The 24,744-nt window shown below is 45.9% G+C and overlaps 4 protein-coding genes across 4 annotated transcripts; 1 reads left to right on the forward strand and 3 right to left on the reverse strand.

The window, feature by feature from the left end:
• Positions 1 to 8,703: 8,703 nt before the first annotated feature.
• Positions 8,704 to 10,465, reverse strand: LOC109765026 (uncharacterized). Its single transcript, XM_020323818.3, has 2 exons — positions 9,064 to 10,465; positions 8,704 to 8,708 (listed from the first exon to the last, which is right to left on the reverse strand). The coding sequence occupies exons 1-2, from the start codon at positions 10,463 to 10,465 to the stop codon at positions 8,704 to 8,706; spliced, it is 1,407 nt and encodes a 468-aa protein (XP_020179407.2).
• Positions 10,466 to 10,530: 65 nt separating this feature from the next.
• Positions 10,531 to 11,995, reverse strand: LOC109765013 (transcription termination factor MTERF8, chloroplastic). The gene has a single exon (XM_020323807.4). It carries the CDS (start codon positions 11,905 to 11,907, stop codon positions 10,729 to 10,731), a length of 1,179 nt encoding a protein of 392 aa, XP_020179396.1. The 5' UTR covers positions 11,908 to 11,995; the 3' UTR covers positions 10,531 to 10,728.
• An 8,150-nt stretch (positions 11,996 to 20,145) lies between these two features.
• Positions 20,146 to 21,816, forward strand: LOC109765025 (2-methylpropanoate--CoA ligase CCL4-like). Its single transcript, XM_020323817.1, has one exon. The coding sequence runs from the start codon at positions 20,146 to 20,148 to the stop codon at positions 21,814 to 21,816; it is 1,671 nt and encodes a 556-aa protein (XP_020179406.1).
• Positions 21,817 to 23,415: 1,599 nt separating this feature from the next.
• LOC109765024 (F-box protein At5g65850-like) lies at positions 23,416 to 23,895 on the reverse strand. Its single transcript, XM_020323816.1, has one exon. It carries the CDS (start codon positions 23,893 to 23,895, stop codon positions 23,416 to 23,418), a length of 480 nt encoding a protein of 159 aa, XP_020179405.1.
• Between the last annotated feature and the right edge of the window lie 849 nt (positions 23,896 to 24,744).

Below are 24,744 nucleotides of genomic sequence, written 5' to 3' on the forward strand. Positions count from 1 at the left end.
TATAGAGTAGGTTTGTTCTTAATTCCTACTAGTTACTACCATCATTCGCTATCTGAAAAAAAAATCAGATGTAGTCGACCGGACCGAAACATTCAACTCTAAGGGGCCAGGTTTTTAGCGGGCCACAATTGGGCCGGCCTGCGTCTTTCTTGGGCCCGAATGATTGGGGCCTTCACACATTGCGCCAGGCCCAAACTTACACCGGCCTATATTTTAGTTGGGACTTTTGTCGACCCAGCGCTTAGTTTGGCCCAGGTAACGTTGGGCCATTAACAGGCTGAATATTGGACTGGCCTGTTACGGCCGAGATGAAACCACGGGCCTTTAGCAGGCCAAAATGCATGTTGGGCCTCAATTTTCACTAGTCGTCGACGGGCCTTCAACAGGCCGAAATGTAGACCGGGCCGTTTTGGGCCTAGTTAGCTCACGGGCTGTTACCAGGCCGAAACATATCTCGGGCCTTAGTTGGCCCACTGATATCATGGGCCTTTAAGAGGCCGAAAGCTTAGCACAGGCATCAACGGGCCGAATTACGTGACAGGCCTTTAACAGGCCCAAAGTCACGTTGGGCTTAACTGTTGCCACCTTTAGCACGGGCCGTTAGTGGGCTCGATGTCCCATCGGACCATATATGGCCCATGGGCAGCACGGGCCATTCCCAGGCCGAAAGTCACACCGGGCTGAAATGGGCCCATGTCTACATCAGGCCTCTAACAGGCCGAAAGTCACTGGGCTGTAGTTGGGCCCAAATATTAGGCGGATAATTAATGGGCCAGATCTAGCTTCGGGCCGCAAATGGGCCCAAATATTGGGTGAATAATTAACGGGCCAGATCTGGCTTCGGGCCGTAAATGGGCCCAAATATTGGGCAAACAATTAACGGCCAGATCTGGCTTCGGGCCGTAAATGGGCCTTTATTAAGCAGGCCGTTATTGGGTTGGCCCACTAGTACCTGATTAAGTTCTACGGGCCTTTGACAGGGCCGGCCTTTTTAACCTATATGGGCCTCTGTTGGGCCTAGCCACGTGTCGACGTATCATAGGCATGTCTCCTCCAATGGACGGGCGACATCTGGCCCACTGACGAGCTGACAGGTGTTCCCTTCGGCCAATCAGAATTTTACACATGGAAATTTCCCATTGGTCAGGGCTGTTAACGGGTTATCGGATCCAAAATCCGACCCAATAGCTTAACGGCGTTCCGTTACGGTGGATGCCACATGTCGGTCACCCTTGACGAAAGCACTTCTGTGACGCGCGATTTATCGTCATGGAAGTGGACACTTCCGTGATGATAATTTTGGTAATGTCATGGAACACTTCTACGACAGCACAGGTATGACTATCTTGATTCTGTCATAAATTTGTCATGGATGTACATGCATGACAAAAAACGCGACCTACTGTGACAAACACGTATCATCACGGAAGTGTATTTTTTTGTAGTGAAGAACTCCTTCTTTGACTGATCCATTTTGAACTCCTTCAAAATTTTATCAAGGTATGTACTCATTGAAAGTCTTATCAAGTGTCTAGATCTATATTTATAGATCTTGATGCCCAATATGTAAGTAGCTTCACTGAGGTCTTTCATTGAAAAATTCTTATTCAAGTATCCTTTTATGCTATTTAGAAATTCAGTATCATTTCCGATCAACAATATGTCATCCACATATAATATCAGAAATGCTACAGAGCTCCCACTCACTTTCTTGTAAATATAGGCTTCTCCAAAAGTCTGTATAAAACCATATGCTTTGATCACACTATCAAAGCGTATATTCACTACTGGAATCAGCTTCTTTGTCGTCCGCTAGCGGACGGCAAACTGTCCGGATGGACGCCTGCCAGCAAAGGCCTTCTTTGCCGTCCGCTTCTTAGAAACGGACGGCAAAGGATTACGCCGTCCGCCATCCGAGGCCAGCAGACGGCAAAGACAGCTGACGGCAGTGCGGTGGCGTGAGAGCCGTTAGGGGGTTAACGACGCTCTTTGCCGTCTGCCAGCGGACGGCAAAGAGTCAAAGATCTTTGTTGTCCGCTGACAGATGGCAAAGAGCCCAGCTAGGCAGCACTGGGAAGCTGCCACGTGTCAAGATATGCCGTCCGCCAGCAGATGGCAAAGAGGTTTGAATCATTGCCGTCTGCTGGCAGATGGCATAGCTGGTCACTTTGCCGTCTGCCAGCAAACGGCAAAATGACCAAATAGGCAGCCAGTGTTCCCAGTTTGCACAGGTGACTACCACATGTCCTCTTTGCCGTCTGCTAGCGGATGGTAAAGCTCTTTGCCGTCTGTTAGCGGACGGCAAAGAGGCTATATATCCCCTGTTTTTATTTAAATCCCATTAATTAGACATGGTTTCAAACACAGATATACATGCATACATATCCAACATATCCAACAGCATGTCCAACAACATATTTCATCCAATCCAACAACATAGTTCAACAAAGTCCAACATATCCATATAACATAACCAGAAACAAGTTTCCAACAACATATCCATATAGACATACATATCCAAACAAGTTTTGATAAACAACAAGGAAGCACCAGAAGAATAGTACACTCCATGAATCCAAACTTCCTCATGTAAAGCAAATCTGCAAATTGGGAAAGATGAAAGTTAGAAGAAGAAGAAGAAGAAGACTAGTTAGAAGAAGAAGAAGAAGAAGAAGACTAGTTAGAAGAGGAAGAAGAAGATTTTTTTTTCTTCTCTTTCTTTTTCTCATGTCCTCTTCTTTATCTTCTTCTTCTTCTAACTAAGGTAGGTAAAAATTTCATTTTATTGCTAAGCTAGGTAAAAATGCGAAGTGTAGGTCATTTTAGAGCTAAGGTAGGTAAATAGGTCATTTTGGAGCTTAGTAAGGTTATTATGTCATTTTCGAGGAAAATAAGCTAAGTCTATATCATTTTGGAGCTACAAAAATTATCATGCCATTTTTTACCTAAGTATGCTAAGTATGTCATAAATGAACTGAATAAGCTAAGTATAGCTTATTTTTTATCTAACTTAGGTAATTATGCCATTTAGGAGGAAAATAAGCTAAGTATCCATTTGTAAAGCAAAACACTAGAGAAAACTTACCCTCATCACAACAAATGTGATGAAGATCGCAACTAAGGTAACAATTGATCCAACGGCATAATGATACCAAGCCTCATTATCAATGGCATATTTTCTAATCTTCTTAAGCTTCAGGCGCATTGCATCCTTCGTCAAGCGCATTGCATTCATCTTCATCTTGTGATCATCGATGGCATCGGCAACATACAACTCCAATGTCATCTTCTCTTCTTCAATTCTTTTAATTTTTTCTTTCAAATACTCATTTTCTTTTTCAAATAAATTTAACTTCTCGACAAGAGGGTCCGTTTCAAATTCCGGTTCACATACCTCCTAGATTAAAATATCTCTATGTCAACTTGATGGCCACAATTGTCATAAATGCGAAATGCAAGAAATAGTTATGAAAGAGAATTTACCACATCCGAATCATAAAGTGGACGAGGGCCGCCCGGGACGGAAATCAAGACCATGGCACTATGTATAAGAAACAATCATACAAAGTAAGAAAATTATAAATACCAACTATATAAATCATACAATCATACAAATAACTATATAAATCAAGTACAACATAAAAATTTGAATACCTAATAATCATTATCGGTAATGACGTGCTCGTCATCATCATCAATAAAAGCATCATCAACATCACTATCGGTAATGACTTGCTCATCATCGTCATTAATAAATGCATCACCATGTGGAAGGCCACCTTTACGTAATCGTTCAAGCATTGACAGGTCATCTGCAGCAGTAACTTCTTCTTCTTCCGGCTCTTCTTGTTCCGGCTCAGGGGTGAAGTCGGATTCACTATCGTTGTCTACTTCAATGTTCTGGGGTGGAGTAGAGCGGTTCTTGAAACGTTTTTTGGAAAGACGTGTTTCTTGGAAGAATTCACCTTCGTCATATGTGTCTTGGTTAATGTGAGGTTCATAATCCTTTTCATTGGGGTAGGTGGTCTAACACGTGGCGGCACTTCATAAACGACGTCCCAACCACTGAGATTTGGATCACTTTGACAGGCCCACGGTAGATAGAAAACTTGGGTTGCCTGTTGAGCCGTAATATAGACATCGGGAACATCCAAATGGGTGCTTTGTTTGATTTCGACTAGCCATATATGTTCATGAGTCCTTCTAGTCTCCCTCGGCTAGAACCAATAACATCTGAAGACTACGACGTTTGGTGGGTTTTCACCATAGAATTCAAGTTCATAAATTGCTTCAACTCTTCCATAATACTCGATACCTCCTTCGCCGATAGTAGAGACACAACAATTTGTAGACTTTCGGTCGGCCATAGATAGCTCTTTGCCATAGGTACGAAAGCGATACCCGTTGATGTCGTATTTGTCAAATGAACGGACCTTATAGTCAAAACCATTAGCCACTTGTCTCAATTCGGCATCCATAATCTCTAAATTAGCCTACAAGTTTAATACAAAAGGATTGTTGCATTAGTCGCAAATTAGCCAAAGAAAAGAAAAGGTCTAATGGAAATTGTCGGTTTTTTTTGAACCAAGAGATGAAACCGAGAAATTCGGCTCCTTGTTTTGCCAGAAGCTCATACTCTTCGACGGAATCCTTTTGGATCACCGCTCCATACGAGAATATGGCGATGTATCGGGCATCAAATATCCAGGAATAAGAGAAGTTCAAAGGAATTAGAAGTTGTGAAACAATGTACCGAGATCTTACTCGATGTACGGCCGCACTTCTGTTAGGTTGTTGAAGAGATACAGCGAAATGGTCCACCATTCTTCAACATCCAACCTTACTGGTTTCCAACCACCGGCTGGTGCAAGATTCCCTTTGAATAGGCTGAGGTTGGATTGACCCTTTTGAGGTTCGTCAGCATTGTACCAAGGCTTCGGATTATGCAAATGACGATTTTTGGCTTCGTAGTGTGCTGTCACGAAGTTTGCCGCCTCCTCAGTGATGAATGCCTCCGCCATCGATGCTTCTATTCTACGTTTATTTTTACATTTTCCTCGAAGCGTCTTCTGCATCCTCTCGGTTGAGTAGCACCAATGATTTTGCACGGGCCCCCCCCCCCAATCATGCCTCGGTCGGGAGATGCAAAATCAAGTGTTGCATTGGATTAAAGAAGCTTGGCAGAAAGATCTTCTCTAACTTGCAGATCAACTCTGGCGCCAACTGTTCCATTTCTTCTAGGAGGCCAGGCGATAGTTCTATCACACAAAGAACACGGAAGAAATAGCACAGCTCTGCCAGTACTAGCCATTCATCCTCAGGGATGAAGCCACGCAACATCACCAGCATTATCCGCTCAATCCATATGTGCCAATCATGACTTTTTAGACCAAATATTTTCAGTTTTTGAAGACTTGCTCCCCTCTTTAGATTTGCTGCATACCCATCGGGGAACATCAACTGCATTTTCACCCACAAAATAATTTCCTTCATAGCTGGCCTTCCAAGATTGAACCATGCCTTTCGCTTCGTTCAGTTGATCCCCTTTCCTTTCGGTTCTTTCATTTTGTAACGGTCTATCACATAGCTCCTCTTGATCGACTCTAGCCTTAGTATTATCCTTTGATTTCCCCTCTATGTCGAACAATGTACCAAAAATGGCTTCGGCGATATTCTTTTCAGTGTGCATCACGTCGATGTTGCGTGGGCAAAGGAGGTCTTTGAAGTAAGGCAGATCCCAGAAGCATGTCTTGTGAGTCCAGGCGTGTTCCTTATTATACCCCTTGAAATACCCTGGACACTCTGGATCTGGCTCGAGAGCGTTTAACTGATCTAGGGTCTGTTGGCCTGTCAACGCAGGTGGTGCAGAGTGTTTGCAAACTCTACCTTTCATGAAGTTCTTCTTGTCTTTCCTAAACTTATGGCCAGGATGTAGAAACGGTATATGCAAGTCGAAGCAACTATACTTGCGCCCTGCCGTCAGCCAACGAAACTCAAGAGCTCCTTTGCATGTGGGGCACGGGAACCTTCCATGCACACACCAGCCAACGAATAGCGCATACGCCGGCAAGTCATGCGTCGAGTACATGTACCAGGCACGCATTATGAAGTTTTGTTTGCTAAAGGCGTCGTATGTCTTGAATCCATTATCCCAAGCTTCTTGCAATTCGTCCTTAAGCGGCTGCATGTACACATTCATATTCTTCCCCGGATAGTTGGGCCCTGGAATTATCAACGTCAGGAAAATATTCTTTCGTTGCATAATCTGCCCGGGGGGAGGGGAGATTGAGTGGAATGACAAACACGGGCCAACAGCTGTATGGGGCTGCCATCCGACCAAACACACTGAACCCATCTGCGCTGACGGCGACTCGAGGATGCCTTGGATCTACCTTTTTCCTTATGTAATGCATCGAAGCGCTTCCACGCTTCACCATCCGATGTGTGCACCATCATCACATTCCCATCTGCATCTAGTTCGGTTCTTTTGCCCGTTTTGTGCCATGTCATCTGTCTGGCCGTCTCTTCGACCATGAAAAGACGTTGAAGTCTTGGTACGATTGGCATATACTGAAGAACATTAACGGGTATTTTGGTCTGCGTCTTCTCATCCATACCGTTGTCTACCACAACATACCTGGAAGGATTGCAAATGGGACAATAGTTCAAGTCCTCATACTGAAGCCTAAATAAGACACATCCTTTCTCACAGGCATGTATCTTCTCATAGGGCATCTTAAGAGCACACAGGATTTTGTCTGACTGGTACAGGTTTGGAGGTAGCACATGGCCTTTGGGTAGAAATCGTCCAAATACTGTCATCATCGCGTCGTAGCATTCTCTGCCCAAGTTGAATTGAGTCTTCAAAGCCATTATTTGTGAGATGGCATCCAGCTGACAAAGCTCAGTGTGCTCGTGTAGAGGACGTTTTGAGGACTCCAACATTTCAATGAAGGCCTTTGCAGATTCCTCCATCTCCTCGTCCGAGTCCCGAGCATCGTCAAAGTCTTGCACCATGTCTGCGGTCTCGGTACCATGCTCGTCGGTGCGACGACGAACCTCGGCTCTGGCACGTTGGGCAGACTCACCATGTAATGTCCAGACCGTGTAACCAGGCGTAAAACCAAACTTCTGCAGGTCTTTACTCATTTCAAGCTCGTCCCTCTTTTTATAGTTGTCGCAACGGGCACAGGGGCACCAGCTAAATTCCTGGCCATTTGCAAATGCGGCTCTAACAAACCCCTTGGTTTTTGTTAACCATTCCTCGGTCCAAACTTTCTGACTAGTGTAACCGGTGTACATCCATGCACGATCACTCATATTGACTTCCTACTGGACACACAAGAAATATATACATAATTAAGCAAACCATATCCATTAGTTAATGGAGTTTGTTTGTTTTATTACGTCCATGCAACCTACACGCTAATAGGTAAAGATAGGTCCTAATCCCACCCGAGTATATGTAGATCGGGTTCGTTTTCTCATGCTCTGCTCCGGATCCGAGGCAAAATTTCGGCAGCACCTCCCCGCTGTTCTCCTGATACACGTCTCGGCAATAAGCAGAGAGAATGTGTACCCGGAGAACAACAGGGAGGCACTGACGAAATTCTGCATCGGATCCGGAGCTGAGCATATGGGAAAACGAACCCAATCTACACATACTCGGGCTGTCCATGGATAACGTTGGACAATTCGAAAGAATCACGATTATAAATATGCAAATGCATGCATATTTATAGATGTAACCCTTTCGAACGGGAGACGCATAGTGGTTACGCATACTGATGATTGACACCTATAGCTAGCAAGTTTCATCGGCACGAAGACCGGAACAGAGCAAATGAAGGGGGGGAGGAGGAGATGTCATTTGTGCTCACCAACGAATGCAGGGGTGGAGCTCGTCGAACACTAGACCCTCGCAGCGACGAAATACCTGCATATTTAAATTGAAAGATGAGTAACATAGCAAGTATTCGACACCGACGGCCACATGTACCTCGCACTGACGATACTTGCTATTTACGGTACCATCGACACCGAGGAACCCTCTAACCCGCTCGTCCCCGGGTAAACTAAATAGCAACTACCATCGGTGCAAGGTACATGAGGCGGTCGGTGTTGAACACTAGATCCACATCCCACAAGTGAAGCCGGCACCCGGCGTCCCGCAACAATAGTTCTGGTGGTCGATGACGGTCGAACACCTTGGCGAATTTGTCTGGCAGCCTCTGCGATGAGGATTAAAGCCAAGTTTTGAAATTTCAAACAACCAAACCGACTTGAGTTAGTTTGGGTGTTTCAAGTTTCAACACTTAGCTTTCAATCGTCATCTCTGAGGCTGCCAGACAAATTTGCAATGGTGTTCGACCGCCATCGACGTCAAGAACTGTTGCTGCTGGACGCAGGACCCCTGTGTCACTTGTGGGACGTGGATGTAGTATTCGACACCGACGGCCACATGTACCTCGCACTGACGATACTTGCTATTTAGGGTACCATCGACACCGAGGAACCCTCTTTTTCTTCTTCTTCTTCTTCTTCTTCTTCTTCTTTCTCTTTTCTTCTTCTTCTTCTTCTTCTTCTTCTTCTTAAACCTAGCACTAACCTAAAACAAAACAGGAAAAAACTACACCTAAACCTAAAAACTCAAAACTACACCTAAACCTAAAAACTCAAAACTACACCTAATTAAACCTAGCACTAACCTAAAACAAATCAAGAAAATAGAGAACAAAAAAACAGGGAAAAAATAGAAAAAAAATTACCTCTTGCTCCGGCGAGGTCGGCCGGTTGGGCGGGGCGGTGCAGGGGACGGGAGGAGGACGACAGCGGGGCGGGGCGGCGCAGGGACCTCGGGGAGGGGTCCGGCACCGGGGCGGCCTGCCGCAGGCCACTCCGGCGACGGGGCGCGGCGGGGCGGCGGGCCGACGGGGCACGGCAGGGCGGCGGGCCGACGGGGCGCGGCGGGGCGGCGGGGCGGGGATGGCCGGCGGCGGCGACAGAGGAGAGAGGCGGGCGCACGGGAGGGAGGGAGAGAGAGAAAGAGAGAGGGGGGGAGACGGTCTAGAAGTCCACTTTGCTTGAGAAACTTTACAACATAGTATCGGGGCCTGACCCGACCCTCCAGGCTAAGACAAACACTTATCGGCCGATGAGCAACATATGCAGGTTCCAGCCTCACCTCAGATAACAGGAACTCGGACCTGCGCTTCAGAGATTCCTTTGAGATGGTCAGCACCATCGGCGCCTTACAGACAGCAATGCTCACTTGGGCATCAGACCACCTGAACGTATTCTTCAAGTAGTCCACTTTGGCGACGATCTTCTCCTCAGTGAGAAATGCGACAGCCTGCAGTGCCCGCCTGAACATCCCAGAGCCACGGGGCACACCTAGTCTTTCAGTACATGCCACCATTGCGCGGACGCGCTCCGGGTTGGTGGTCAGCATCCTCGGCACAGCGATACACAGCTTGGCAATATCACAAGCACCTAGCCCGCACTCCCTCAGGAAGGCAACATTGGGCTTGACCAACTTATCGAGGTCCGACGACAGAAGGTGGGATGAGCGCTTGAGCAGCCGGAGGAAGTTGTGGGAGGAGCCGAAGAGGAGCAGGTAGTAGTGCAGCCTGGAGACTATGGCTCTACGCCGGAAGCGGTCCGGGGTGAGGGAGACGAGGCGGGCGATGTCAGGACGCGAGAGACCTAGGCCAGTGAGCCCGACGACCTTAGGGGCCAGTGTTTGGTCCACTTTGGTGCAGAGTAACAGCGGATCTTTGCCGACGACGGCGGCGACGTCGGCGCCGGAGAGGCCAAGGCCGGCGAGGAAGGTGAGGACGGCGTCGGGCTTGGTGGGGGATTTGAGGTGGGAGAGCTTCTTGGAGGCCTTGAGGGCTTGTGGCCGGGTGAGACCGCAGGTGGCGACGAGGTACTCTTCCACGGCGAAGCCACTGGGATTTGGGGAAATGTGGGGCGCGGCGGCGGAGAGGAGACGGCGGAGTGGGAAGATGGCAGAGCTGTAGGTGGGGGAAGAAGAGAGGAGACGGGAAACGACGCACTCTCGGAGGCGGCGGCGGCGAGAACAACGGCGCCGGCGGCGATGCAGAGAGAGATCTCCGATGGATTGCCTCTCCGATGGATCTCTAATGGAATTTTCAGCAACAAAATCAGCCAAATGACCGGAAGAAGCATTTCTAAATCGCATTAAATTAGATAGATTTCCTACTGACAAAATGATATCTAGCAGAAAAATTGAGGAGTAAAAAGAAAAGAGCGAGCACAGTTTATGCCACATGCTCTTATGTGGAAGGAGTTTGATCTCACTGAGCACCATCTTGACAGGCTGCAATTGGCCCATGTCCACGTATCTGAAGGTTGAGTGCCGGCAAATTCCACGTCCCAGATCACTCTTAAAATCTGAACACATGAGAGAATGGAACTGGCAACACACATTTCGCTGAGCCATGATTTAGGAAAATATAGTTAGACTTTAGGGTTCAGGAATAAAATTATCAGGAGAACACAAAGATCTTCTCTAAAGGAATGACAACATCAACATATCAGGGTTCAGGAATAAAATTATCAGTTCCATAGGAGTTAACATTTAGCAATGACCAAACAAGCATGTAACAGGCATACTACAGAAAATAACCAACATCTAGTTTGGCAAAGAACACCAAAACAGGAACTACCAGCTTACTACACAGTGATCCTTAGCCCACTATTGGTTCAAGTAAATATGAAACTAGCTGGCACCTCCCCTCTGCAAGCGGCTGCATAGTCATCGGCAAGGTGTGGCGCAGCTTCGTTGTGAGGGCGTATGTACTTCTCCATGAAATACTTCTCCTGAATTGAGAGTGCACTAGAGAAGCTCAGGTCGCGATCTACCAATCCATTTTCCTTGAGGAACTTTAGAACATAGCACCGGGGCATGAGCCGATCCTCCAGGCTATAATAGAGCATTACCGGCCGATGAGCAATGTATGCCGGTTCCAAACCCACCTCAGAGACAAGGAACTCGAACCTGCGCCGCAGGATGTCCTTTGACCTCTTCAGCAGCATTGGAGCTTTAGACAAAGCCATGACAACCTCAGCATCCGACCAGCTGAACGTCTTCTTCAGGTAGTCCACTTTAGCAGTGATCTTCTCCTCGCTGAGGAATGAGACAGCATGTAGCGCAATTCTGTACATCCCAGAACCCCGGGGCATGCCTAATCTTTCAGCATATGCCCCCATTGCCCGGACGCGCTCCGGGTTGGTGGTCAGCATCCTCGGCACTCGGATACACAGCTTGGCAATATCGCAATCATCTAGCCCGCACTCCCGCAGGAACACGACATTGGGATTGATAACCTTGTCCAGGTCCGACGAGAGAAGGTAGGATGAGCGCTGGAGCGCGCGGAAGAAGTTGTCGAAGGAGCCGAAGAGGGGCAGGTAGTACTGCATCTTGGAGACGATGGATCTGCAGCGGAAGTTGATGTAGGCGAGCGACATGAGGCGGGCGATCCCAGGACGCGACAGACCGAGGCCCTCGAGTCCGTCGACGACGGGGACCAGGGTTGTCTCCACGCCGGCGCAGAGGAAGAGCGGATCTTTGGCGATGACGGCGGCGGCATCGGCGCCGGAGAGGCCGAGGCCGGAGAGGAAGGCGAGGACGGCGTTGGGTTTGGTGGGGGACTTGAGGTGGGAGAGCTTCGTGGCGGCCTTGATGGCTTGGGATCGGGTGAGGCCGCAGCTGTCGACGAGGTAGTCCTCGATGGCGAATCCACTGGGGTACGGGGAAACGGGGGCGGCGGCTGCGGAGAGGAGGCGGCGGAGTGAGGAGACGGCAGAGGTGGCGGGGGAGACGGAAGAGGTGGCGGGGGAGGAGATGATATGGGAAACGATGCGCTGCCGGAGATGGAGCATGGCGGCGGCGCCGGCGGCGAGGCAGATATTTCCGATGGGATTTGCAAGTGCGTATCTGTGATCAAGATGGGCGAGGAGGACTGGGATCAGGTGACATGCCTACAGCATGTCACGCTGCAACATGCGGCCTCCCATCCGCCCTCCAATCTCCATCCAACGTTCCACAACGATCCAAGGCAAAAAAAATCCCAGGCGATCAGACTACACAGGCGAAATGCATCAGACTACTGTTTTCAGAGTTTATTCAATAGAATCACCAACTTTTCAGTCATTATACAGTACAAAACAGCAGCAATATTTTTTTTTACCGAATTTGCATAAATTAAATTTCAAACCTAGCTATACAAAAAAACAAAAAAACTGTATGCAAACAACAGTCATATAGCAACAAAAACAGTAGTAATTTAACAATACAAATTCAGTACCACTTGATTGAAATTCAGTATTAAATTTCAAACTTAGCTATACAAAAAAAACTGTATGCAAACAGCAGTCATATAGCAACAAAAAACAGCAGTAATTTAACAATACAAATTCAGTACCACTTGATTGAAATTCAGTATTAAATTTCAAACTTAGCTATACAAAAAAAAACTGTATGCAAACAACGGTCATATAGCAACAAAAACAGCAGTAATTTAACAATACAAACTAAGTACCACTTGATTGAAATTCAGTACCACTTGCTTGTAATTCAAAAGCTCAATACATTCAAATTCAGTACCACTTGCTTGTCACTTAGGCTACAAAATAATATAGTTAACCCCATACTACTATAGTTAACCATGTCCAAAATACTATCTCACGAGTTCCATGCTAGAACAGATAATCATCATGATCACCACCATGTACAAAATATTATCTAAGGAGCTTCCATGCTAGAACAGATTATCATGGTTAGCCGTCAAGAGCTGGGTGAAACTCATAATATTATTGCACTCTTGAAGCACCAAATTTACTTCTTTGTTGTTGTCATACTTCTCCACTTCTACTTGAGGCTGCACACCATCTTTTTTCTTTTGTTGCACACCATCCTTCTTTGTGGCTGAGAACAAAAATCACTGAAATTAGTTAAGTGTGACCAGGTTGTTAGGGCCAACTCCCGCTGCCGCTTGTCACGAATGCTGCATTCTCAGCCTGCTTGTCACGAAAATAATTCAACATACTTCCAGCCTGTCCATAAGCCAACTCCCGCTGCCGCTTGCTTCGCAAATGGTTCTTTCGGTCACGGTAAGTGTGACCAAGGTTGTTAGGGCCACCAACTAGACGACAAGCATACTCATGTGAAGCTTTTGGCATAATTCCAGAATCATCGGCTGTTTCTATCTCGAAAGCTTGCACTTCTGAAATCTTCCTTTGTGATGCTAACAAGTGGCAGGTTTGTGGCAATTGAAGGCGGTGATTGTGCTCCAAATCAACTTCGGTGACTTCAAAATTGTTGGCAACTCGATCATATGTAACAATCACATGAGCCTTACAATTGGTTCTTGTTTCTGCTCTAATACGCTTTGGCTCATGATCTGTTTGGTTTTTCCTTCGATGGCCTTCATTGGAACAAACAAACCAGCGTGAAGTAATCACACCATCACATCTGCTTTTGATTGTGGATCTTTTCCTCACATCAAAGCCGATGTGACCCCCATAATCTACCCAAAACTCCAAGCCTCTTCCGAATCTCTGAACCTCATACCAACTTTGGGTGTCCTCTTTCCAATTTCTGCCATTGCACAACATTCAATTCTGCCAAACGAAAACAAAGTATATAAATTAGTGGACTGCAATCTTCTCGGTTCCGGTAGCAAGGATGGTACAACATGTCAAGACATATCTGTATATACATGTCAGGATGGTACAACAACTCATATATAAAAGATAAATTACTCACACTCACACTGAATATGATGATTCAGTATGCCATCTAGTTTACATAGGAAAAATGATGGATCCAGAGTTTATCCATCCTTAAACTTTTGTTGTGGCGTTGCTAAACAGATATCACATATTTTTTTCCTTGACAAATAAAGAGACCGAGGGATAGATTTAATTACAGTGGACGCTACACCAAGGCTTCAGTCAATTATGTCCAGGAGAGGGCACAAAAAGGTGTACTGTTTCCAATCTACGGAGTAATCTGCAGTATACTATGATAAATTAGTGGACTGCAATCTTCGCCATTGTTGCAAACTCATAGAACTACACACAATTTAACTTGTTTTGGTGCAGCGGTGATATTGATGCAAAGTCATAGAACTACACATATTATCAGTTAATTCTGAAACGAAACTAACCCAAACCGTGCTAACTCTGAACCCAAACTGCACAGGCATCAAACTGATGTGAAGGAAGAGGAGAGGCGACCTGGGAAACCGGACGTGGTGGTCAGGGTGGCGCTCCTCCGTGGACCGCGGCGGCAAGTCGCTGCTACCCGGCGCACGACGGCGCTCTTCTGGTTCCCCGGCGACTCGGCGGAGCTGGTTCCCGCGGGGGCTCGGCGGCGCTGATTACTGCCGCGGCGAGGCGGAGCGCTTCACGCGGGTCCTCCTCGGCGGCGGCGCGGCCCTGCCTGTCCTCTGCGGCGGCAACGCTCGGCGCCAATCTCCCCTTTTCCCCGCCACAAATTGGTTCCGAGCGGGCAGACCACCACGATTTGGTCCAAGTCTGATCGCCTGGGACTTTTTTTGCCTTGGATCGCTGTAGAACGTTGGATGGAGATTGGAGGGCGGATGGGAGGCCGCATGTTGCCGCGTGACATGCTGTAGGCATGTCACCTGATCCCAGTCCGGGCGAGGAATGGGCCCAGTTGCACTTTTCGTGCCTTTTGGACTTCGTTCCTTAGTTTCCTTATTAGTCCTTTCGTCGATTTTGCTTTTGCCTTTTCTTTTTCTTTTTTATTTTTTCTTTTTCCCTTTTTCTATTTTCAAAAACTTATGAAATATATATTTCAAAAGTACTTAATTTTGAAGACAAGTTTGTGCTGCGCTAAAAATATGTTGGTGCAACTTTAAAAAAATCTTGAGAGCATTTGGAAAAAAAATCAAGACATACTTGAAAACAATTAAGACAAAGTCGAACAACAAATGTTAGAAAAATGCTAATCATGCATTTACAAAATGTTAAATGTGTATAAAAATTTGTATCTAATGTATATGAAAAATGTACAACGTGTATGATAAAAAGTAGTCACCAAAACATACATATAAAAAAGTTAAATGTATTTATAAAATTTTAAATGTGTATAAAAATGTTCAGATGCATACAAAAAATGTAGAGCATGTATTAAAATATTGAATATAAAAATATAAATTTTATAAAATGTTCATCATGTTGAGAAAATGCTTAACATGTATTTACCGAATGTTATATGTGTATACAAAATGTATCAGATGTATACAAAAAATGTAGAACGTGAAATAAAAACTGAACATAAAAACATCAATATAGTAAATTACTGATCATGTATATAAATGTTAATCATGTATTTAAAAATGTTAAATTTGTATAAGAAATAATCCAGATGTATACGTAAAATGTAGAGCATGTATTTAAAATTGAAAATAAAAACATAAGTTTATGTAAAAAATTATCACGTAGAAAAAGTTAATCATATATTTGAAAAAAATGAAATATTTATCAATTTTTTCCTAATTTATAAAAAATGTACAATTTGTATGAAGATGTAGTCATGAAACATTTTTTAATGTTAATCATGTATTCAAAAATGTTAAATATGTATAGAAAAAATATTCTTGATGTACGTAAAAAAATATACAAATTTGTACGAAAAATGTAGACATGTGTTGAAGAATAAAAAAGAAAACTGAAGAACGATGATGAAAACCGAATTAATAGAAGAAAGAAACAAAGAGAAAAAAAATGATAAACAAGAAGGTAACAGTGAAAACAAACAAAGAATGAAAAGGAAATAAAACCAGTAAAAACCCGAAAAGAAACTAAAAAGAAAGAGAAAATCAGTGAAAACCATGGAAAAATGAAGAACACCGATGAGAAAATAAAGAGAAACCGAAAACAGGAGAGAACCAGTGAAGAAACTGAGAAAACTAGAGAGGAAACAAAGAACCAACAGGAAAAAGAAAGCAAAAAAAACCACGGTCGCGTGAAACAAATGGGTCGGCCCAGTATTGTACGCACGCAGGAAAGTTCTCAGCGAGACGGAAGTTAGCCTCGCTGTAAGCGATATATAGATCTCCTGGGTGAAGGTCGTTAGTGAGCGGTGTGTCGACTCTATTGGACTGAGGTTTTGGTCTTTTATGGGCCTCCTCTTCTTTTTTTCATGTTTCGGAGTTGAAACCCCGAAATTTTATGAGGAACCCTCTCACAGATGTTTTGGTTCGCTAGGAAACCTTCCCCGCACGAACCCCGCGCTAGTCAGGTAGCTTCTCGGCCCAACACCATTCTCTTTTACACAGAAAAAAAATAAAAGAGTGTAAACAAGATTTGCCTTGATGTAGATAAAAAACAGTATTAAAATTTTGTGATAAAATATTTGTCTATAAGTTGATTTATTTTTTGCCATTTCAAGTCGAGGTATTAAAAAATTGCCATCTTAAAAACACACAAAAAATTGCTATATTATATGGCATAGCAATGATGCTTGTTAAAGTAAAAACCAATTGCATAACAATTTTTTAAATTTTAGAAACATGATTTTGATGCGATTTTTAAATTTTGTAAACATAATTTTGGTTTTGGTCAATCTGGTTCAACTAGATAGGTATCTTATGTCATTGAATTTATTGGGATGTGAAGATGTTTGGGACATTCTTAATAATTTCATGGAGTGCAATTTTGCTGTATTGAGAAGTCCTGGAGTCCTATGTCAATTAGTTTATCAACCATAGACGTTTTGTCTCGTGACACTAGTAGAAAACAGGGCTTTGGTCCAAGCTCAATCTACACATTAGTCCCGGTTGCATTACGAACAGGGACTAATGTGAGCATTAGTCCCGGTTCGAGCGGCTAAGGCCCTACGCAGGCATTAGTCCCGGTTCAAATGGGACCTTTAGTCCAGGTTTGAGCCACAAACCGGGACTAAAGGGTGCGATGTCCTTTAGTCCCGGTTCGTGGCTCGAACCGGGACAAGGAGCCACGAACCGAGACTAAAGGGGTTGAGGCTTTAGTCCCGGTTGGTGGCTCCAACCGAGACTAACCTTTAGTCCCGGTTGAAGCCACGAACCAGGACTAAAGGGGTTTTGAAATTTGTTTTTTGTTTTTTTATTTGTTTTTTGTTTTAAATTGCTTATATCTTTTAGGTTATTTGGTGTTTTTGGGTGATTCTTTTTGCATTAGATTCAAAATTTTGTCTAGTTTCTGTCTGTGCCATTAGTTTTCAAATGTGAATGATTTAAATATAAATTTATCAAATTTGCTTCAAACCCTACATTGTGAATAATTTGAGTTTAAAAGCAGTTTTTTAATTTAATTATTTTTAATCCAAGTCACATGTTAGATTGTTGTCACAGTAAGATTTATTTGGTTATTTTCAGAATAATTTATATTAAGATTTTAATTAAAACAGTACTGTTTTGCTTATATAGTTGTTTTAGTCCTTTAACTGTTGTTTTCAATTATTTTTAGTTAGTTCTTTCTGTAGATGTTAACATGTTGTAGTATGCTTATGTGGGACAACAGTAGATACATTTTTATAATTAATTAATATCAATTTTGCTAAAGTTTTGTATTAATAGTTGTTTAGCCTTTAATAATAGTTGATAGAATTAGTTTTGCTATATTAAAAGTAATTCTATTTGCCACTTTAATAGAACGTGACTCTGGCTTGGTTAACCTTACTTGTAACTCTGGCTGGGACGGTGCTAGCAGATGTAGTCGACGGTAGGATTGGATGGACACCATGTTGTAGTATGGTTCTGTTGGACAAACTCTACCCCCACTGCCCTCCCCCCCCCCCCCCCCTTATCGCCATTTCAGTTTTGAAAAAAACAAAACAAAATGATAAAAACTTCAAAAAATAAAATCCTTCGAGATGTAGTTATGTTACTACATCTACTAGTTAGGAAAATTAAAAGGCATAAATTTCAACATGTTTTGAAAAAAAAGTGTTATGAAAAAGTAAAACGGCTATAACGTTTGCATACGATGTCGAAAAAACGTATAATATATCAAAATGTTCAGCACAAAAATCCGGTTCCGATTTCGACCGCCGTAGGCCATTTTGTAAATTTTTTAGAATCCTCAAATTCTGAAAGGAAAAAAAGTTATCCTCAAATTAAGTTTTTTGAATTTTTGGTCAAACTCTGGTCATACTGTGGTCAAACGATAGTCAAACTACTTATTCAAGAAATATTAGTATTACTAATTAATTATTGCTTTTTAGAATAATAGTTTCAAACTCAAATGGTGCTTCATGCTCAATTCAACTCCTAAGGGTTAATAGGATTGACAGCTTACTATTGTCAGGAAAACAGCAAGTGCAGACTTGGAAACTAGGGAGAATAGAACTCAGAAGTTAAGCGTGCTTAGGCTGGGGTGAGAGGATGGGTGACCAGCCGAGAAGTTAGACGATTTGAAATGAGTGGTACATACTTGAGCAGTGATGAGGGGTGATTAGAGATTAAATTGTCAAATAATTCAGAAATTTGAAAATCGATTTAAAAAAATTCAAAAAAATTCAAAAAAACCAAAATTCAAAAAAATTCCTTTAGTCCCGGTTGGTGTGTTACCAACCGGGACTAAAGGTGGAGCTCCAGAAATCGGCCGCGTGGAGCTCCTTTAGTCCTGGTTCGTAAGCAAACCGGGACTAAAGGTTTTGGGCTTAGTCCCGGTTCCAGAACCGGGACTAAAGGCCCTCTGGAACCGGGACTAAAGGCCCGTTTTCTACTAGTGTGACTCCATCCCTCCAATACGTGTGGTGGTTAGGGCCCTTATCCGCTCAAGCTATGTCGTGAACTCGTGGATCCACATCCCCTCTGTCTACTATATAGGCGTTCGGTGGGAGGGAGGGCAATACCAATGCCTTGGCTCTGACTAGTAGTTTAGTTTAGGATTTCTTCCTCACAGGGGCAATGCCTCATCTTCAAGATGGTCCTCTGGGCTCTGATCCTCCTCGATTTTCATCCGTCAGGACCGAGTCAACAGAGCTCAGGTGTAGATTTCGGCTCTCTCCTTAGGGCGACAAGGTTAGGGTTTCTAGCCATGTGTGCACAGTGGTGGGCTTTGGTGTTAGGTGCTTCAAGGGTTCAATGGCACCACTACGGCTATGGGGCGCTCATCCTAAGAGGCACGTGCATGAAGACTTCTTGTCTGTCATCGGCAAGTTTAGGCTGGCTCTGATAGGGGAGCGGCGACAGTGGCCCGTCGTTGGTAGTCTAAGGTTCTTGATGTAATTTTTGTTATGTTTTTGGGCTGCTTTGTATGAATCTTATAACAAACTAGAGGATACCATGCGCGTTGCTGCGGGAATTGATTGACGAAAATTTGGGTTGCTAACACGAGAACCAAAATTTAAAATACATATGACTTACTATATTTGATTATGTGTAGTTGTAACAATATTAATGGAATATAAGTAGAATAACTGAATGAAAACATTTTCCCATGCATGGTTGAACGTTGTGGCGGGTCTTTTTCCATGCATGATTGCATGTTGAGGTGAGTCTTATCCTGTTAATAATTGTATGGTGAGATGGCATGCTTGCATATTGAGATAAATAAGTTAATGAAGATAGTCTCTTAGGTATATATAGGATTCGTATCCTTTCATTATTATTTTTGTCCACGATAGTTATATGTAAGTTGATTGAATTTGTAATTGGGTACGTCAATTTGGTGGAAGGGTTGGAGGAGGAAAAAAGCTGAAGGAAAAAGAAAAGACGGCCGCTGGATCTGAATCTAATGGCCTCTTTTTTGTGAAAAATAATTAGATATATTATAAAATTTCAACAGAAGTACATTGCGCCTCATATGCAATAAAAAAATTCATCGATGTCTCTAGGCCACCGACGCGTTGCTCCCTACAATAGCCGGTTTGGGCTGGGGCTACTATTATCTTCCTAACCATTTAATTACAGGTTGGTTTGCGACAGAAAATCTATATGTTTTCTGAGATGTTGCTCTTTTTTATTGCGTATGACAATGTTGTGGCAGTCTTTCCATTGATTGGCATCCCATCTGCCGAACCGTTCTATAAATCCTACCTCAAAGGTCCCTCAGATTGCACTTGCACATTTTATACCGTCCGAGATTCACAAAGCAAGCCAAGGCATGGAGAAGCTGGGAATGAACCCCGTCAACTCGTGCCCGCTCACGCCGCTGGGGTTTCTGGAGCGCGCGGCCACCGCGTTCCGCGGCTGCCGGTCCGTTGTCTACCATGACGTCGTCTGGACCTGGAGCCAGACCTTCCGACGCTGCCTCCGCCTCGCGTCCGCGCTCGTGTCGCTCGGCGTCTCGCGCGGCGACGTGGTCTCGGCGCTCCTCCCCAACGTGCCGGCCATGTACGAGATGCACTTCGGCGTGCCCATGAGCGGCGCGGTGCTCAACACCATCAACACGAGCCTCGACGCGCGCACGGTGGCCGTCCTGCTCGCCCACTCTGGCGCCAAGATCGTCTTCGCCGATCCGGCGTTCCTGCCGCTGCTCGCCGACGCGCTCCACCTTCTGCCGCCGGGGGGCCAACCTACGCCACGTGTCATCCTCGTCGAGGACACCTACTACGAGGAGGAGAGTACGACGACTCATGAGTTGGCCATACTCACAACGTACGAGATGCTCCTCGAGAAGGGAGACCCGGAGTTCGCCTGGGTCCGGCCGGCGACCGAGTGGGATCCCATGATCCTCAACTACACCTCCGGCACGACGTCGGCGCCCAAAGGGGTGGTCAACTGCCACCGCGGGATTTTCTTGATCACCGTCAACTCGCTCATTGACTGGGCGGTGCCTGCTCGACCGACGTTCCTGTGGACGCTGCCCATGTTCCACGCCAATGGGTCGAGCTTCCCCTGGGGGATGGCCATGGTGGGCGGCACCAACATCTGCCTCCGCCGCGTCGACGCCGCCGAGGTCTATGCCACCATCGCTCGCAACGGCGTCACCCACCTCTGCGCCTCGCCGATGGTGCTCAACGTGCTGGCCAACGCACCCGAGGGCGTGCGGAGGCTCCCAGCAGCAGGGAACGTTCGAGTCCTGACAGGCGGCGCGCAGCCGCCAGCCGCCGTTCTAGAGCAAGCCGAGGCCGTCGGCTTCCAGGTCAGCCACGGGTACGGGCTGAGCGAGACCGGGGGGCTGGTGGTGTCATGCGTGTGGAAGGAAGAGTGGAACAAGCTGCCGGCGCCCGAGCGTGCGCGGCTCAAGGCGAGGCAGGGCGTGCGCACGCCGGTGATGGCCGAGGCGGACATCCTCCACAACGAAACGGGCCGTAGCGTGCCCCGCGACGGATCCACGATGGGCGAGATCGTGCTCCGCGGCAGCTGCGTCATGCTGGGGTACCTCAACGACGACAAGGCAACCGAGGCGGCGATCCGAGAAGACGGGTGGTTCCACACGGGGGACATCGGGGTGATGCACCCGGACGGCTACCTAGAGATCCGCGACCGCTCCAAGGACGTGATCGTGAGTGGCGGGGACAACATCAGCAGCATGGAGGTGGAGTCGGCGCTGTACGGCCACCCGGCGGTGAACGAGGCGGCGGTGTTGGCCCGGCCGGACGAGTCCTTGGGGGAGGCACCATGTGCGTTCGTGAGCCTTAAGGAAGGTAGCACCGTGACCGCGGGCGAGCTGATCGCGTGGAGCCGGGAGTGCATGCCGCACTTCATGGTGCCCAAGACCGTCGTCTTCCGCGCCGAGCTGCCCAAGACGTCCACCGGGAAGATGAAGAAATACGTGCTCCGCGACCTCGCCAACGAGATGGGACCCACTCGCGGCAGCACCGAGATGTAGCTAGGGCTCTGTGCTTGCTCCCCTTTGGCCATATGTCAGCAGCATGGCATTGACAGTGTCATGCATAGCATGTATCCTCCAAAAATGCCACACCAATCTGCTACATAACGTTACGTTTCTTTCCTTCCTAAACTAATCATGCCCTTGAATTTCACGGAGTGTACCTGGGCCTTTTTTTTTCTTCCAGCCAAATCAGGCCACCTCAGCTCGTACGAGTAAATTTCATAAGGATTTTTACGTAGATGTAGCAAAGCTCACGTATCCTCCTCGTCTATCTTCGGATCTTTGGTTCAGCAATGTCGTCCTTACTCCTTACTCCTTAGCCATTTATTCCCTGGTTAAATGGTAATCGAACGGAAGGTAAGTATTGGTGCACAAAACTGAATATGTGCATGCGGATTCGCCGTTCACCATTGCTTTGAGATGTGCTACATTTTCTCACCATTGCTTTGAGATATGTGCTACATTTTCTGGGTTTAAAAAGTTTTGTCTTGTTTCAAAACGTTACATTAGGATTTTCTTTCCTGTTACAGCATTAAATGCTTCATTCTACTACACTGTTGTATACACTACTGGAATCAGCGAAGATGCCTAGTCCTAGAAGTTTGTGAGTGCTTTCTATCGAGACCTCGTCAAAGCCTCATAGATGGCGAGGACCGGTAAAAAAGAACTCGGCAATCAAGTGAAACTCGGCAAATATACAAGTTTGCCTAATGATCATTGCTTTCAGACCTGTGGTAATTTTTCTCGGTTTGACAAATTCTGTCTTGTTTTAAAACGTTGCATTAGGATATAACTTTTCTTGTTACAACTTACAACATTTGTTGAAATGTTTCATTGTATAAAAATAAATATCGATTGTATCATAAGCACAATTTTGGGCGTCGGCTAACTTTATTTTGCTAGGATCCTCACCGTGAGCGAGTGTCTCTATACTAGCTGCTATTGAGCGAGACTAATTAACCTTCGACATTTTTCTAATAACCTTTTTCTAAGATTGTGAACTAGGCCCAAGAGGAAGCAGATAAGGAGTATGGTGTTGGATGGAAATGGAACCACCCCAGCGCCCACTGACACAAAAAGGCTCCCCTATGCAATGACCAAACTATTTTCAAAGCGGGCGGAGTAGTTAATCTTAGCGTCAGCAACTCTAGTACAATGTACAGAGTAAACTGACTACTTTGAGTTAACTAATCTCGATGGAAAATGCTCTAAGAATTTGCGGCAGCACAGAGATGTGACAGATCCTAAAAGATTCAGAAATGAGCAGGGAGGGACAAAACTGTTATTTCATGTGCTTGGAAGTTAAGGCACTTGTGGAAAAATGGTACAAATGGTCATAACTTGGATATGGAAGAGGTCCAGTCAAGTCAAGGTTTGGACAAGAAAATGGAGGATAAACTTGGACAACAAATGATGTGGAGAAAGAAAGAAAGAAATACTGTAATAAGGGAATTCCAAAGGAAGGGCACTGGATAAGCTGAATTTTGACAACTTAAATCAGGATAGAGAGATGAATAAGAGAGATCCCAAGCCAGAGCAAGGGGGTAGAAGAGAAGCTTGATTACAATGCTAGTGATGAGACAGGAGAGGATGACACTATCCTGATTTGCCGCCCGGGACCGGGAGCCCCACGGGCGGAGGCGCCTTGGGGACCGTCGCCGTCTCGCCGGTCACCGGGTTGCAGATGAACGGCGGCGCCTCGGGACTATCACGGACAAGCGAGAAGCAGAGAAGGCCGTTGCAGATGTTGGAGAGGCGGTAGCCGCTGGGGATAGTGACGCGGTGCGGCATGAGCGTAGGTTTCGGCGAGGAGACCCTGAAGAAGCTGGCCTCGTCGGGCCTGCCGGGCTCCCGCGTCACCGTGACGAGCAAGGCCTCCGGAGGCGCGGCCGAGACGTGGTCGGCTTCGGCCTCGGCGTGGAGGGTGCGGAAAGTAGGGTCGGCGGCGACGCTGCGCCATAGCTTGGAGACGCAGCAGCAGCGCATCACGTCCCTGGTGGGCAGCTTGAGCAGGATCTCCTGCACCATCTCTGCCGATTCCGGTGGCGGAGCGGGAGCAGGAGCAGGTCCTCCCATCGTGACGGTAGATCGAAACGAAGATCAGATCGATTTTGCTGCTGACGGTTAGCCGGGCGAGCGGACAAACCACAATGGAACACGTGAAACAAACAGATTATATATTGGCAGAACTGGTCGCTGATATAAAAGATAAAAATAAACTAGTCACCGAAATAGATAGGTCGATTACAATACGAGTGTCCGATTGATCACAAACTCAATCTGAATCCGTACGTGATCGTTTTCCAGTTAATGTGCAACGACGAGGGGGTGGCTCGACGAGGGGGTGGCTCGGGGGCTAGGGTTTCGCGGCGGGGAGGCTGGTGGATTGGAAGACTTGGAGAAGCAGAAGAGTGTGGTCGAGGTCGAGGTCGGGGCCGGTGGAACGAGGGGAGCTGTGGGGAGAGTAGTTCTTGTTTTCTTAAGCAACCTCTAGCGAATTTCCTAAATTCCCCACAGTTTAAATATCCGTCAATATAAAGGGGAAGGGGAAATGTACCTCTTATTCGAATCTTACATTCTTAAGAAGTTGATCCCCACTACTACCAATTCTCTCTACATGCACATCGTCCACGTCAGCATGTGCCACATCAGCATTCAGTTTCCAATAACAACCAACCAGTTCTCTCTGTGACCAGCCCCTCTCGGTCTCATCCCAGCGCTATTCCCCTCCGTACGACAAAATCACAAAATCCTCATATACTACCTGTAGCTACGGACAGCGGTGGAAATCCAGTAGTCCTCCCCCACTCCCACAAATACTTTCTGGCTGTTCGGTTCAGTTCACCTTTTCCAAGGAAGACTGCAAAACCTCCTGTGAATCGTCTGTCATCAGGACAGCCTGCCCAATCAACATCAGAAAAAGCA

This window comes from Aegilops tauschii, chromosome 6, assembly GCF_002575655.3.
Source record: "Aegilops tauschii subsp. strangulata cultivar AL8/78 chromosome 6, Aet v6.0, whole genome shotgun sequence".
In the NCBI taxonomy this organism is placed as follows: Eukaryota; Viridiplantae; Streptophyta; class Magnoliopsida; order Poales; family Poaceae; genus Aegilops; species Aegilops tauschii.

Excerpts from the sequence above, each read along its gene's own strand:
- LOC109765026 (XM_020323818.3), bottom strand. The coding sequence starts at position 10,465 with ATGGCTCAGCGAAATGTGTGTTGCCAGTTCCATTCTCTCATGTGTTCA.
- LOC109765013 (XM_020323807.4), bottom strand. The coding sequence starts at position 11,907 with ATGCTCCATCTCCGGCAGCGCATCGTTTCCCATATCATCTCCTCCCCC.
- LOC109765025 (XM_020323817.1), top strand. The coding sequence starts at position 20,146 with ATGGAGAAGCTGGGAATGAACCCCGTCAACTCGTGCCCGCTCACGCCG.
- LOC109765024 (XM_020323816.1), bottom strand. The coding sequence starts at position 23,895 with ATGGGAGGACCTGCTCCTGCTCCCGCTCCGCCACCGGAATCGGCAGAG.